The 13,190-nt window shown below is 41.0% G+C and overlaps 2 protein-coding genes across 2 annotated transcripts; one reads left to right on the top strand and one right to left on the bottom strand.

The window, feature by feature from the left end:
* Positions 1-3,454: 3,454 nt before the first annotated feature.
* Positions 3,455-5,098, top strand: fgf1a (fibroblast growth factor 1a). The gene is made up of 3 exons (XM_040120237.1): positions 3,455-3,708; positions 4,473-4,576; positions 4,770-5,098. Exons 1-3 carry the CDS (start codon positions 3,543-3,545, stop codon positions 4,965-4,967), a joined length of 468 nt encoding a protein of 155 aa, XP_039976171.1. The 5' UTR covers positions 3,455-3,542; the 3' UTR covers positions 4,968-5,098.
* A 1,142-nt stretch (positions 5,099-6,240) lies between these two features.
* LOC120785216 (NEDD4 family-interacting protein 1-like) lies at positions 6,241-12,921 on the bottom strand. Its single transcript, XM_040119732.1, has 8 exons — positions 12,680-12,921; positions 11,294-11,387; positions 10,348-10,487; positions 10,111-10,198; positions 9,462-9,586; positions 9,210-9,276; positions 8,965-9,073; positions 6,241-8,011 (listed from the first exon to the last, which is right to left on the bottom strand). The coding sequence occupies exons 1-7, from the start codon at positions 12,713-12,715 to the stop codon at positions 8,967-8,969; spliced, it is 657 nt and encodes a 218-aa protein (XP_039975666.1). The 5' UTR covers positions 12,716-12,921; the 3' UTR covers positions 6,241-8,011; positions 8,965-8,966.
* Positions 12,922-13,190: the final 269 nt, after the last annotated feature.

The following is a 13,190-nucleotide window of genomic DNA, read 5'->3' as shown; positions in this document are numbered from 1 at the left end:
CCCTGTTGGCACCATGTCTGCGTGTCTTTTAGTACTTTTGCATGTTTATTTGTTCGTCTGTTCGTTAGTCAAACCCCAATTTTTGAAAGCACTTAGCATCAGTCACCTCATAGAGTCACACCACAGTGAAAGTGTAGCGTCACTGACTGGGGAGGCAGGCAAAATGGATCCTTTATTCTCTGGGAACTATTTCAGTGCCAAACTCCTGTTTTGTCTGTTTTCAGTGATGCTGAAAGTTGGTCAGTGTTTTTATCAGAAGAGGAGACAAGTCCTAGCGTTGAAGCTGACAAATCTGTCTGAAGAATAGAGAATTGATAGAGGTCATTATTAATGAGTGATACGTGAGCTTTATTTGTAACACAAGGCACTCACAGATGTGTTGCGTAATCACACAATAATGTAGGTACGTCAGCATCCGTATTTGTGTGTGTGTTGTGAGTCAGTGGGATTTTGCTATGTGTCGCAACATTTTCATCAGTTGAGGTGGTCTGCAAAGTTTGTCACCGGTGTGTTTCATAACGCCGACAAGCTGTTTGTGTTTAAAGCACAAAATAATCCAGGTTTTGACACGACTGTGAACCTTAAAGAGGAATTCATTTAGTTTAAAAGAAATGTTTCCGTCTTAATTGGATAAATGTGTCAAGTGAGCAACGGCAGAGTGCTCACTGGTGCGTTTCAAGCTGGAAAATGTCAAGAATGCTCACTTGCTAAACTATCCCAACGGCAAACATAAAAGCACTCGTAAATTTTAAGCCACTCCCACGCTCAGGTTTTTAAAACTTTTGTCTGATTCACACAGTATGTGGTTGTCTATGTCTGGTCATTTATGTCCTGACATTAAGAACCAAAAATGTTTAGTTTGGATTCCCAAAATGTGTCTGTTTCTGTGACTTGTGGTGTATTTTTGTCAGGAGGGGGGGGGTTTCACGAATGTGCTGTCACCGTTGACATTCATACCCAGGCTCAGAAAAAGGATGCTTTTTATTTTTCTTTTCAAAAGGTTTATTCAGAAAAACTATCTTCATTAACTACACAGGGGTTACTCATGGGTTACTTTCACATTCAGTGTATCCAAATCTCTGCTTCTGCTGCTGCTGCTGCTGCTGCTGCTGCTCGCCATTTAAACAGGTATATACAGTATATGAAATCACACACTTGCCTCTTCTTGCTCAAAAATGTATCCTTGCTTACCTTCTTGTACATTTTTGAGGAGGACAACTGAATATGCAATAGAAATGACAGATAATCTATCACCATCACATAAAATGTGGTTCCTTACTTTTTTTCCCTAGTTTTTTTTTTTTGTTTTTTGTTTGTTTTGTTGTTTTACATATAAGCTATTTGCATACAGGAGATTCACATATAACTTCAGGAAAAAAGATACACTTAAGTCAGTTATCAGTCCACCCAGACTGCACAAAAAAAGCCTATTTGATGTTTGACTACAAAGTGACCAAAGCAAGTACATACAAATTCAAAATAATGTCAGTGTAAACTAAGTAGCTCATAGAAGACAAATGTACAGGTTTTTTTTTTTTTTTTAAACACTTTTTTTTTTTTTTTTTTAACTCTAAGGTGATGGCTTTGGTCAAATTGTGTAATACTGTGAACAGGATAGGAGTCAGTCTTTTTCACACACGAACTGTCTGTGAAAGTAATCAACCAGCTTGAATCTAAAAAGATTTGCACTACCCAAATATCGTTTGAAAATCTATTTTGTATAAAATATATGCAGACATTAACTTTTGAGAATTATCAAGGGCAGATCGTGTTTCACTGGTAATATGCTTTCTCTAAAAAATAAAAAAAATAAAAAGCTTTGTTTTGCTTAAAAAAATGAGTATGTACATATAATCCATTGTAAAGAAAATGTGGTGTATTTGTCTCCATATAATAGTTTTTCTATACCTACCTTCTGTATTATTTCTCCTCTGTTGTGTGAGTCCTGTTGATCTTTTCCTCCACTGATTAAAGGTCGAACTGTATGTCTTTGTGTGGTACTTCTCGAAACAAGGAACTGTTTTGCCGATGTTTGCCATGATGTTAACTCGATGATTATGAACAATGGAGGCGGTAAGCTCGTTGTAAGCCACTTTTCATGATCCCAGCACTTGTTCAGCAAATAAACGCGCTTTTCCATTCTGGCACCTGGCTTATTGACTCTTGCTGAGGACTGTCGAAGTCCACTGAAATGCCCGCTTCAGTGTCCCCGAAGGGTTCTGTCTTCGTTACTTTATTTTTTATTTTTTTTGAATGGTCGTGCCGAGTGTCAGCTTGGTTCACACGGACGTGCAGACTCCGGGCCCCGATTGGCTGTCGGCAGCAGCAGCTCGACGCGAGGGTTCAGGCGAGGTCAAACCTGCAGAGAGGAGTAACGTGGTGCCGGGGAGAGCCAGTCCGGACCAAGTCCATCTGCGAAACGTTAGAGTCAAACTCCTCGTTTGGGATTAATGGGCACGTATAAACTCTGCCCACTGTTAACAATTAAACCAATAAAAGCTGCATAAAAGCAATGTTTTTGTTCGACATTTTCGATCGGAGAAAGCACCAGATACAGCTGCAGAAAAAAAAAAAACAACCATCAACCTTCTGTCAAAGTCTTAAGAAATTAATCAATGATAAGATTTTATCCACTGTTCGCTGAACTTGTGGAGGAGCTGTTTAAAGGGTCAGTTCGCCTAAATGTCACAAGTGTCCACTTGTCGTCTATCTGCAGCTGGTGAAATGGTTTTTGTTTAACTTCCAAAAGATTTCAAAGGCCCTCGATTAGTTTCGTAATGTGCATGACGGGTTCCCACAGGAAAACGCCATTTTCTGCCAAAGCTAGAGCCATTTTGGTTCTCTCATGTGAGAGACCGCTGCATTTGTTTGTTTTTACATTCATTAGCAATGCCTCTGATTAGAGTTGTTTCTGTTTTTCTTCATTTGGTGGATAATAATTGCTAATAGAAGCTGCTGCTGCTGCAGCCCGGACACGTCAACATCTGGCCTCCGCGCCGTTATCCGGGGTTTTTATCCAACCTCCAGTCCCACCACTGCTTGAGAGCTCGGGGCTGACATTTGAATTATCCAGATCCTCTATAAGGATTTTTTTTTTTATTGATGTATCAAATTAAAAAAACATTGTGGAGTTTTTGCAGGGTTCATAAAGATCGTGTACTTCCCCTTATCTCAGCCTAAGTCATGTCCCAACCACTCTGTAGGAAATTAGGACTTAACTACTAAAACTGTATCTGTGTTATTCAGGATCTCAAAGGCCTAGTTGTGTCCTTCTCCTCGTTGCCTCTAGTATATAAAAAAAAAAAAAAAATGACTGCGCTTTCGAAAAGTTGGGGTTGCGGTCTGTAAGTGTCAGTAATCGCTCTCCATACCATCCTCCCAGTAGGAGGTTGAGGCCAGCAGTCGGGGACGCGCATCCAGCTGCCTGTGTGGTCTCCGCGCTCGTTCAGGAGCACGTAAAGACCTGACCACTGCAGGGGGGGGGGGACCACTGAAAACCCTCCTGCTGGTTCGCAGAGCGGCGTGTGTCCCCCCCGAGCAGGATGGCGGACGGACAGGTCTCCGCGGCGGAGGATGAGAGCGTGGACGGCGGCCTGCTGGGGGACTACAGGCGGCTGACCCGGCTGTACTGCATGAATGGCGGACATCGCCTGCAGATCCTGCCCGACGGGACGGTGCGGGGCCAGAGGGACGACGGGGACGTTCACAGTAAGACCGCAGCACACGGCGTGATGCGTTCACCGCCTTTACTGCAGGTGTGTCAGGTTCAGAGAGCGCGGAAGGAACCATGCGTCCGGTATGAGGACGTGTGGCAGCTAAGTGCTGATACATTAAAAGGGGGGCGCTGCTAATTTCTCGGCCTGGGGAAGACAGGACATCCCACAAGTTCCGACCTCGTGTTAAGTGCGTTGTAAGTGTATTTATTGAACGTGTCTGCGTGAGGGGGAAAAAGTGCACAAGTGCACTGAAAGCAGCGGCGGCTTGTGATAGACTGGGACCGAAAGCTGAACTAATGAGTTCATGTGCAATAGCATCACACACACATCAGAGCGCACAGAAGCAGCGCACACATTTCATACGCAGTTTGGTTTTTTTGTTTTGTTCTTTTTGTTTCTGTTGATCAACCAGCAATGTCATGGTCAAATAAACCAATAAAATAAATAAAATACAAGACAACAAATGTGCTTAGTCAGAGGAACAAGAAAGATGCTGCGCATTTCTAGGGCGGATCATTTCAAGGGACCTCACGCGGCAGTCATTCAACTCAAGAGCAAGGACCGGAAATGTCGCGGTTTTTCTGGCTGAACCAAAATGAAACACCAAATATGTTTGAACCTGACACAGAAATTTCCCATTTTCCCCTTGACCCAACCCCCCCCTCACAAAAAAAAAAAAAAAAAAAAGTGACCCATGTTTGTAGAGGTGTAGTTATGGGTTTCAGCTGCTGCCGTGCACACTTCTTCTCCTTTCAGCTGTTTTAAAGATCAAAGCTGTGGACAGAGGTGTGGTGGCCATCCAAGGAACAGAAGCCGGGCGATATTTGGCAATGAGCGATGAGGGGTGCCTCTACAGTTCGGTGAGTATCCACAACAGATGAGTTGACGTGATGGTAAATCAGAAAAACTTAACGATGCAGGCATAATCATATCTATTGAAAATAATCACTTGCCGAATAGACAATCTAAACTTTGCTGACTGCATTTTTAAACTTTTAATCTCAAACCAAACTGCTGTCAGCTGCTTTTTTTTTTTTTTTATCTCTCTCTCAGCCCACGGTCACTGACGAATGTTTCTTCCTGGAGAAACTGGAGGAGAACCACTACAACACATATCGGGCTCAGAAGTCCGAGGAGAGGAACTGGTACGTCGCCCTGAAAAAGAATGGAAAACCTAAACTGGGTCCAAGAACTCACATCGGTCAGAAGGCCGTCTTCTTTCTGCCCCAACAACTGGACGGAGTGAAATGAAGACGTTCATCTCAACATGCAGCGACACTTCAACCAAAATGGCCTGGAAGCTGCTCCAGGAAGCGCTTGGAGGTGCAGGTGAAGCTGCAGCCTTTCTAGCTCTGATGCATATTTATTTAGGAAAGGAGCAGCTATTGCCCCCCAAAAAAAAAAAATTTATTATCCCAAAAAAAAAAGCCAAAAAACTCTGCATTCATCTTTTTTTTTTTCATCGCGCGCGTCATTTTTATGAACATGCCACATTATCTCTGTTAGCAGAAAATCTGATGTTGGCACTGTCACTGGTAGCAGGTCTCCTTAGAGCATTAAAAGAAGAAAGTGTGAGGAGCAAACGAGAAGAAAACAGTATCATCAACAGACACAGCACCTGAGCCAAAGGAGGCTCAATCAGCAGTGAGTGTGCTGGTTCCATTTGATGTTATTTATTATTAGTGGTTCTCAAACCAAGGGGCATTTTAGATGATTCTGTGGGATGAGAAAAACATTCTCTACACATCAATATCCTATAATACAGATTCCATGATTAAAGAAAAATACCTCGTGTGTAGTGCTGGTAAATTTGTGGTTATCTGAATTATTTTTTTATTGTCTGAAAAATTATTTCCATTGTTTGTCAGTGAAATTCGGTGGAGAGTTAGGCGCAAGCAGCTCAGTTTTCTTGGGGATCTGGATCCAGGTATGACAGCAGGATTTGCTTTTAAAGTATCACTGTGACCCAGGAAAAATGTCAAAAATGTCCCATTTTCTCATAAATTCCTGCACTTCCTTACTTGAACGTTAGATGACACATTACCCATTGACTGAGAATGTTGCTGGCCTGGCGGAGATCACGTGCTCCAAGTCCTTTCCAGTTTGACTTTTCTGTAATCTGTGCCCTGCTCTGGAGAGTTAATGCCTCTCCAAGGCAAGGAATAGACGAGAGAATTAAGGTCATTACTGCTCTCCCAGACTTCTGCTTGTTTTCTCACCTTCGCAGCAGTTACACGTTGCTGCCACTTGGTGCCACCAATGTAAATTTACCCAGTGAATCTTTTAACATACATGTAGACATTTTTGTTGCTCTCTTGCAAAATTGAGCAACATATTTTAACTGTTGTGCCCTTTTTTGCCTACACTGCTACAGCTTCATAATACTGTCCTGTAAATTTTACCGGTTTATAACCCTTCACCCCGAGTTTTGATCATATAAAAACTGTAAATGTATTTGTCACATTGGGTATCTGACCCCCACGGCTCAGTAACACAGCAATCATCAATCCAGACAACTCAGAGATGACGCGTTAAAAGTGACATTTATTTAACACTAAACATTTTATGTACAGTTTCATAACAACAAAACCCCGAGGCTGCAGCTTTACATCACATAGCAATAAGTGTAATGGGTCTGTAGCAAAGCCACGGCAGAAGTATGAAGTTAACTGTTTAAGGCAAACAGTTCAGTTTGCTGGACCAGATTTAAATCCATATTAACGCCTCCTTTGGACAACACGGATGACTGAATCATGAAAAAGTGTATGATCCTGACATGCTCTTTCCTCCAGATTATAAAACAAAAACAAAATCCTGTACCGCTGCGTCATTCATTTCTTTTTCTAGATGACTGAGACTTGATGGGAACGTCTTCTGGGTTTTAACATTTGTGTTTCCAAAAGTGCACCTGCATACAACATTCCTTGATATAGTTTTAATACCCACAAGATAGCTAACATTTTACACCTCATGAAGGTTTTTCTATTAAAAAAAAAAAAAAGTAGGAAAAAAAACAAAACCCGGCCCCCATAAAAATCAGATTTCTTTTGCCCATATGTCAGTTGAATCTCGAGGCAAAAATCCACTTGGAAAAGGAATTTGAGTTATTTTTATGCTCTTAGATAATATGATCCAAATGCTTCAGCGAGATCATTAGAGCTGAAATCCAGACAGCCAGAGACCCTTTTCTACAATCACAGGGCTTTATCATTGACAGTGAATGAGATGCCAACTCCACTGACTCACAGAAGAGGTATGGGAAGGTCGTGACGTTACATCTAGATGAGCTTTTTAAAGACATGAACCAGAAAATGAGCTCAAACGCCCAGACAAATGATCTTGGTTGCTGTCAGCAAAAATTGGGCATCCCCTCGCAGTCAGCCGAGCTGCCACGGGGGGCTATTTACTTGACATTTGTTGCCATCTGGTTTTTAGTTGCAGCTTGTTCATATGGAAAAATGCAGCATCATCTAAGATCACATCCTCAACTTAAACTATTTTTTTCCAAGGTGGATAGTTTTACCTTATTTACTGTACAACCGAACATTTAATAGGAAAAGTCATAACTTCTGACACATGCGTGTCATGTCGGTGTGCTCCACTGACACTGTATTTCCATCACAAGTATGTACGTCATGACAATGCCATTGATGAACAGTTTATAAAGTCCTAAAAGCAGAAAACAACACTGCCCCCTTCTGGCTATGAAAAAAAGGGCAACACTACTTAAAGCCAACAGGTGAGTGAAATATGTGGAAATGTGTATGTTAGCATTTACAGCCTAATGAAAGCTTGCTTTATAGGTGTATGTGGTATCTACAGACAGCCTATAATAGTCACAATAAAACCATGAAGTGAGATTAGTGCAGATTACAAAGTGTGTTACATGCTATGGGAAGTCTACAGAGTTCTGTATTAATTAATACCCGTTGGCTTCAGGTGTCACCAACATGAGACTCTCCCTATTTATTGACCTTAAGGGCAGATGCATGCTCGTATGCTACCATCACATGATATAAGGCATTACTTATACATTACAGACTGAGATGTAAATAGCACTTAACATTTGCCACTAATGAGTACACTGAGGGACTATTACTGTTAACCATTTTCCATTAATAAAGTTTCAAAACAAAATAAAACAAGTGATATAATTCCTGAATATTTTATTGAGAGTTGTCTTCACCTATAACTTGTCTGGCAGATTTCTGGTTAAGTGTCTTCAGTTTAATTTGAAACTCCTCACAAAATCGCTGCTTGTGTTGGTCAAGTCCACTTCTTCCACATCCACCATCCTGAATTTATGTTATAGGAAGATGTAAAAATCAGATTTAAACATGCACTTTCTTTCGGCAAAGTCACTTCCACATTCCAGATGAGTTGTGGGATTTATGGCTTTACAGTTAGATTTACATGCACATTAATAACTCAAACTCCAACATGATTAATGCTACACTCTTAACTTCAGCCACCGATAATGTCCTCGTTATTTAATTAATTTATCAACGTGCGGATGCCGTGGGTAGATCCAGACTGACATGGATTTCTTCTTGATGCTCGAGTAATCTTTGAGTAGTCAAAACTATTTTGTACTGGCTAAAATGGAAAATTTTCAATCCTATTTTGTTTATAAAATCATTAAGTGATCAACAATCAGTTTGCCCCCTCATCTTCACAGCGGATCGGGTTTGTTGTCAGTGAGCTGCAACATCATCCCAGTCCTGCTAACCACACGGGCAGCAGGTCACAGAGGCTGCGCTCCAGTCGGCTGCGCCAGCGTAGGTAGCAGCAAGGACGAGGGAGAACTGCTTATACGCGCAGGTTGCACGTGTTAAATTTCTATTATCTTCCAAACCAAACGGCAGCATTTAATGAGGATGCTGTAGTACGCTTAATTTCTTTTTTCACAGCGAGTGTCGGCAGAAACACTGCAGTCTCTTTTTCATTTCAGCTACTACTGAGAAATATGAGTTTAATAGTCTGCATTGTTTATAGTGCTGTGGGTGCATGTGATATTTTGTTTACTTGCTGGACAGAGTCTTAGATTCAAGTCCGCATAAAGACCATGTGCTGATTTGTGTGCCAAACATCCACAGTTAAAAACGCTAGTTGAATTTGACTCTTGGTGATTCAGATATTTCTCTCTTGTCGTCGCTCATCACTCACTGTAACTGAATTACTGTGTGCATGTAAAGGTCTCCCTGGCTTACGTGATCAGTGTGACCAGAATATATGCAATATGCCTTACCTCTAATAGATGAAGAGTACCCTTGTCCGGGGAAGAGTGGCATATGTGGGATCAGCCAATTTACGCACTCTGGAGTAGTTCACAAAGCCTCTGATGAACAACATGAACCCTAAAGTCCAACGAAAAGATGTACACTATAATGCAAGAAGTTAAACTCATACAACTTAAGACAATTACCAAAATGTAATTGTGGGAAACAATGGGAAATGCTTTTTTTTTTAAATAAAATATTGCCTCTCACTTACCCAGGGCCAGGAACACCCACCACAACCAGTACTGCCCATCAAAGTAACCAGGGAAGTAGGTAGAAAACTGTAAAAACAAGATGATGTCTGTTAGCACCATGATCCTAGAGAGTTATCTGACACCATTTTCAGAGTTTCAGTTTTCCTGTAGAGTAATATCCGTTAGAACTAACAGTCCTGCACCTTTATACCACTGAATAGCCATCTATTAGTTGAACTGGTTGTGGTGCAAACTTAGTAAACAACTCTTACCCTGACAATAAGAACCCATTTGATGAGGGACAGGCCGAAGCCAGAGATGGCCCCATATCGACCAGCAGCTGATGTGGTCAAACAGAACGACAAGAAGAAGCCGATCCAGTTGAAGAGGAATGCCACTGGTGACACAAGGAAAATAATTACTGAAAAGGGCAATATTTGTTATAATAACACAAAGCCTGCCTTCCAACATGAACACATAATACGGCATTTTCTAGGCATGACTGATAGAGAATAGGAAATTCTTAATCAAAGACGTCACTCATTTTTGAAGTCATCAAACTAGCTGAACACATTCTCCTCCCCCATTCCTCTTTAAGTTTGAAAACAAACCTGTGCATTGTCTGTACTGGCATTTGCTCCCCTTTGGGCGTATTCAACAGCCTTTGAGAATATGCCAAATTCAGTTTAGAAAACAGTATATAGGAGCCCTTATTCAAGGACAACTATACAACAAATGTTAAAAGAAGGGAGAGTACATCTCTCACATGTCCAGTGACCACATTTCTACATATATACAATTAACTAATAAACATCTGGTTACAAGCCAGCTCTAGGCCAGTGAAAATGAAAGTCAGTTTACGCTTTTAGAGGGAAAACACTGTAAACAGGTCAACTGTTGGAATGCTAAAGGGCTTCTTACTGAAGAAAGTGAGCATGAAGATGCCATCATTTCCTATTCGCAGCTGGTCAGCATCTTCAAAGTCATCTCTGGCCACAAAGTCGTCCTCCTGCAACAGCAGCAACAAATATGTAGATACATTACATCAACTTGTGTTTACCTCAAAATGTGCTGTTTTTGTCGACGTATTAGTATGAGACGAGAAACTTAGTAATTAGGAACATTTCTAAATGATGTTTGAAAATGAAACAGACGTACTGTGACTCTTCCAGTCACCAGAGGGATGGCAGCCTCTGCTTTGCTTCTCTCAGCTTCGTCATAGGAGGGCAGAGTGGTGGCAACACTGTAAGATGGAGGGTTGGGAAATCTTCCTCCGTCTTCCTTATATTCAAAGAAAGCTGTGGAGGAAAAAAGCAAATGACTGTTAAGAAACAGAGGTCTTGTGTTGATTTATCATAATGGTAGGTTGGGCTAGTTTTTTTCTTTTTTTCTTTTTTTTTAAATAAATGGTTCACCAGCTGTCATTTAGGTTTGACTGCTGACAGAAAAAAAATCTTCTTTCACTTCCTTCAAAGAGCAAAGTAACAGCAGATAATCATAAACCAGACCAGGCAGGGTTGAGTTACAGCAGGAACAAAGACAGTTGCTATGTGTGTGTCCATTACTGTTTATGTTCTGTTCTATACCAGCCCCTTTTATCTGGGTCATTTGGCAGCTCTCCAGAACACTCATTTGTGATGTTAAAACACAAACAGCATTGACCCTTATCACTGGACTCGCCCAGGAAGAGCTGAGGGCTGCACCCACTTATGTTGACCTTTGCCCTCTTAAGAAAAAACATTTAAAAAATCATTACCATTAGCAGATTAAAACATCAAACCTTTCTAAAAGGCCCTTACGTGAAAGCTACTCCCCTCTATAACAGTTACGCTCCACATGCCTTCTGCAATAATCTGACACAGTGGAAACAAGCGATAATTTTGTTTTACTTTTGTTTCTTAGTTCCCTGTTACAGCAAAAACGTTTTCACTATTACTCGTTTCACTTTTACTGGAGAATCATGATCAGAAATAAAAGTACCAACATCTCATAGATTGGCACTGACAGTTTTATCTATTTGAAGGATGTGAATACTTCTTCTACCCCCTGATTCAGAGTTATCCAACATGTAACAGCATGTGATGGAGCTGTGAAGCTTCCTAACCTGCATTTGCTGCAGCAATGCTGCTGTAGGGTGGTGGTGCGTCATGGGCAGGACCCTCCTGGGATGGTTGGGCTGGCTCCTCCTCGTTCACCAGCTAAAAAAAAGTTAATAAATGACAAGACATTTCGGGTCAGACTTAAAATACAGCCTTTAGGCTCACTCACACTTGTTGGCTATCATGAACAAAAACTAAGTAGATGTAATTTAGGAAAGGAAACTACATGGTGGCATCAATTACATGTCACCTCTTCATAGGGTTGGGCAATATGACAATATTTATATATATCATGAGATATTGGTCAACTGTTACCATGCTGTTTATACTGTGGCAGCTATCCCTTTCTAGATGTATTAGGCCTCTACAGAAAATGTTGCAAGTCACTGGGGAGGACTGATGTATGGAAATATTGTGTGTGAGGAAGTTCCTTGATTTATCATATGATTTATGTTCTGCAAAAAAAGACTCATCTGCTGTTTAACCTACAAACGCTTTTTTGTTTGACTTTCAAGACAACATATATATATACACATATATATACCTATATAGAGACAATACAATGTGAAATTACAGGAAGATTTTACCCATATTGCCTGTCTATACTTCAAAGACCTCTTGGTTTGCACAGCAAACGTCTACTCTGCACATGCACTGAACAAGAAGAGTACAGATGGAATGTGCTGAATCCTCAAAGGGTAACAAGGTTAACCAGCAGCACTGATGTCGCACTTGTGTAATATACCTTTCAACAAGTGCCCATGATAGATATGTCTGCAACCATTTCCTTTTCGAATCAGCACAGATTAGTTGCACTTTAAGTGGTATAACACAGTAAGTTCTAATACATCACTAAAACTACATAGCCCCTGTTGAACCATAAACCGGGCACTGACACACACATCATCTGCACATTAATTAATACGAGTCAATAGATGAGCAGGCTGCACCTCCATAATAATATTCTGATCCTGTTCTCTCTATTGAGTTTCAGTTGATGAAGGGGCGGACTGGTGACTGATCCGGGACCGTCATGTAGTCTGACGGTCCTGGATCAAGGCTAGACAAAGTGAGACTAAAAAGCACTCCTATTCAGGCCTGCCATTACCAGATAACGTGAACTAGCTGCTGAAAGAAAACGGGTCACACGGGCTTCAAGTTACATGAGACGAATTTATGATCATATATTTACTAGTTTCGTCCAGAGAAAGAAATTCGGTTTTATATAAGCCTAAGGTATTTATCGCCGTATCAGGCCCGCCGGTCAACAAGTGTCGGTGTAGCTCGATGTTTTCCTCAGTGCCAGGCTAATGTTGACTGCTGTTAGCTGACTGGGGAACAGCCTGCTAACTGTTAGCTACATTTTAGCGTGGCAGCAAACGGTTACCTACCTCCTGATACCTGACGTTGCTGTTTTGTTCTGCCATTGTGGACGAGGAGCGAAGTATTAAAAATGTCCTCTCCCCCACTTCAGTTGTGAAAATGTGTTAAGTAAAAGGAATGTGGCCGACGAAGTAATAGAAGGTAATGTTGCCTCCTAGTCGGCCATCTCCTTCCTTCTCTCCTCCTGGCTGTAGCGGACTGTCATGTTGCCTTCGCGGACTGTCGGAAACTTCACCGAACCAGTTCCCACATGAACGAGCCGACAAAGTGGTAAATAGAAGATTGAAACATCTGAGAGTTTAACTTAACTTAACTTAACTAAAAGTAGAAGAAGACAATGTAAAATATAGTACGTAATAAATAAAAATACTCTATTCAAATATATCTATCTATATAGATATATATTAGAAACTAAAAATATTATTAGCCAAATGTACGTGAAGTATCAAACGTAAAAGTACACATGTAGAACGGCCACTTCCGCAGTTTTATGTTATTGTATATATTATATCACTGCAT

This window comes from Xiphias gladius, chromosome 23 (assembly GCF_016859285.1).
Source record: "Xiphias gladius isolate SHS-SW01 ecotype Sanya breed wild chromosome 23, ASM1685928v1, whole genome shotgun sequence".
In the NCBI taxonomy this organism is placed as follows: Eukaryota; Metazoa; Chordata; class Actinopteri; order Istiophoriformes; family Xiphiidae; genus Xiphias; species Xiphias gladius.
This window is presented reverse-complemented; position numbering and strand designations above follow the sequence as displayed.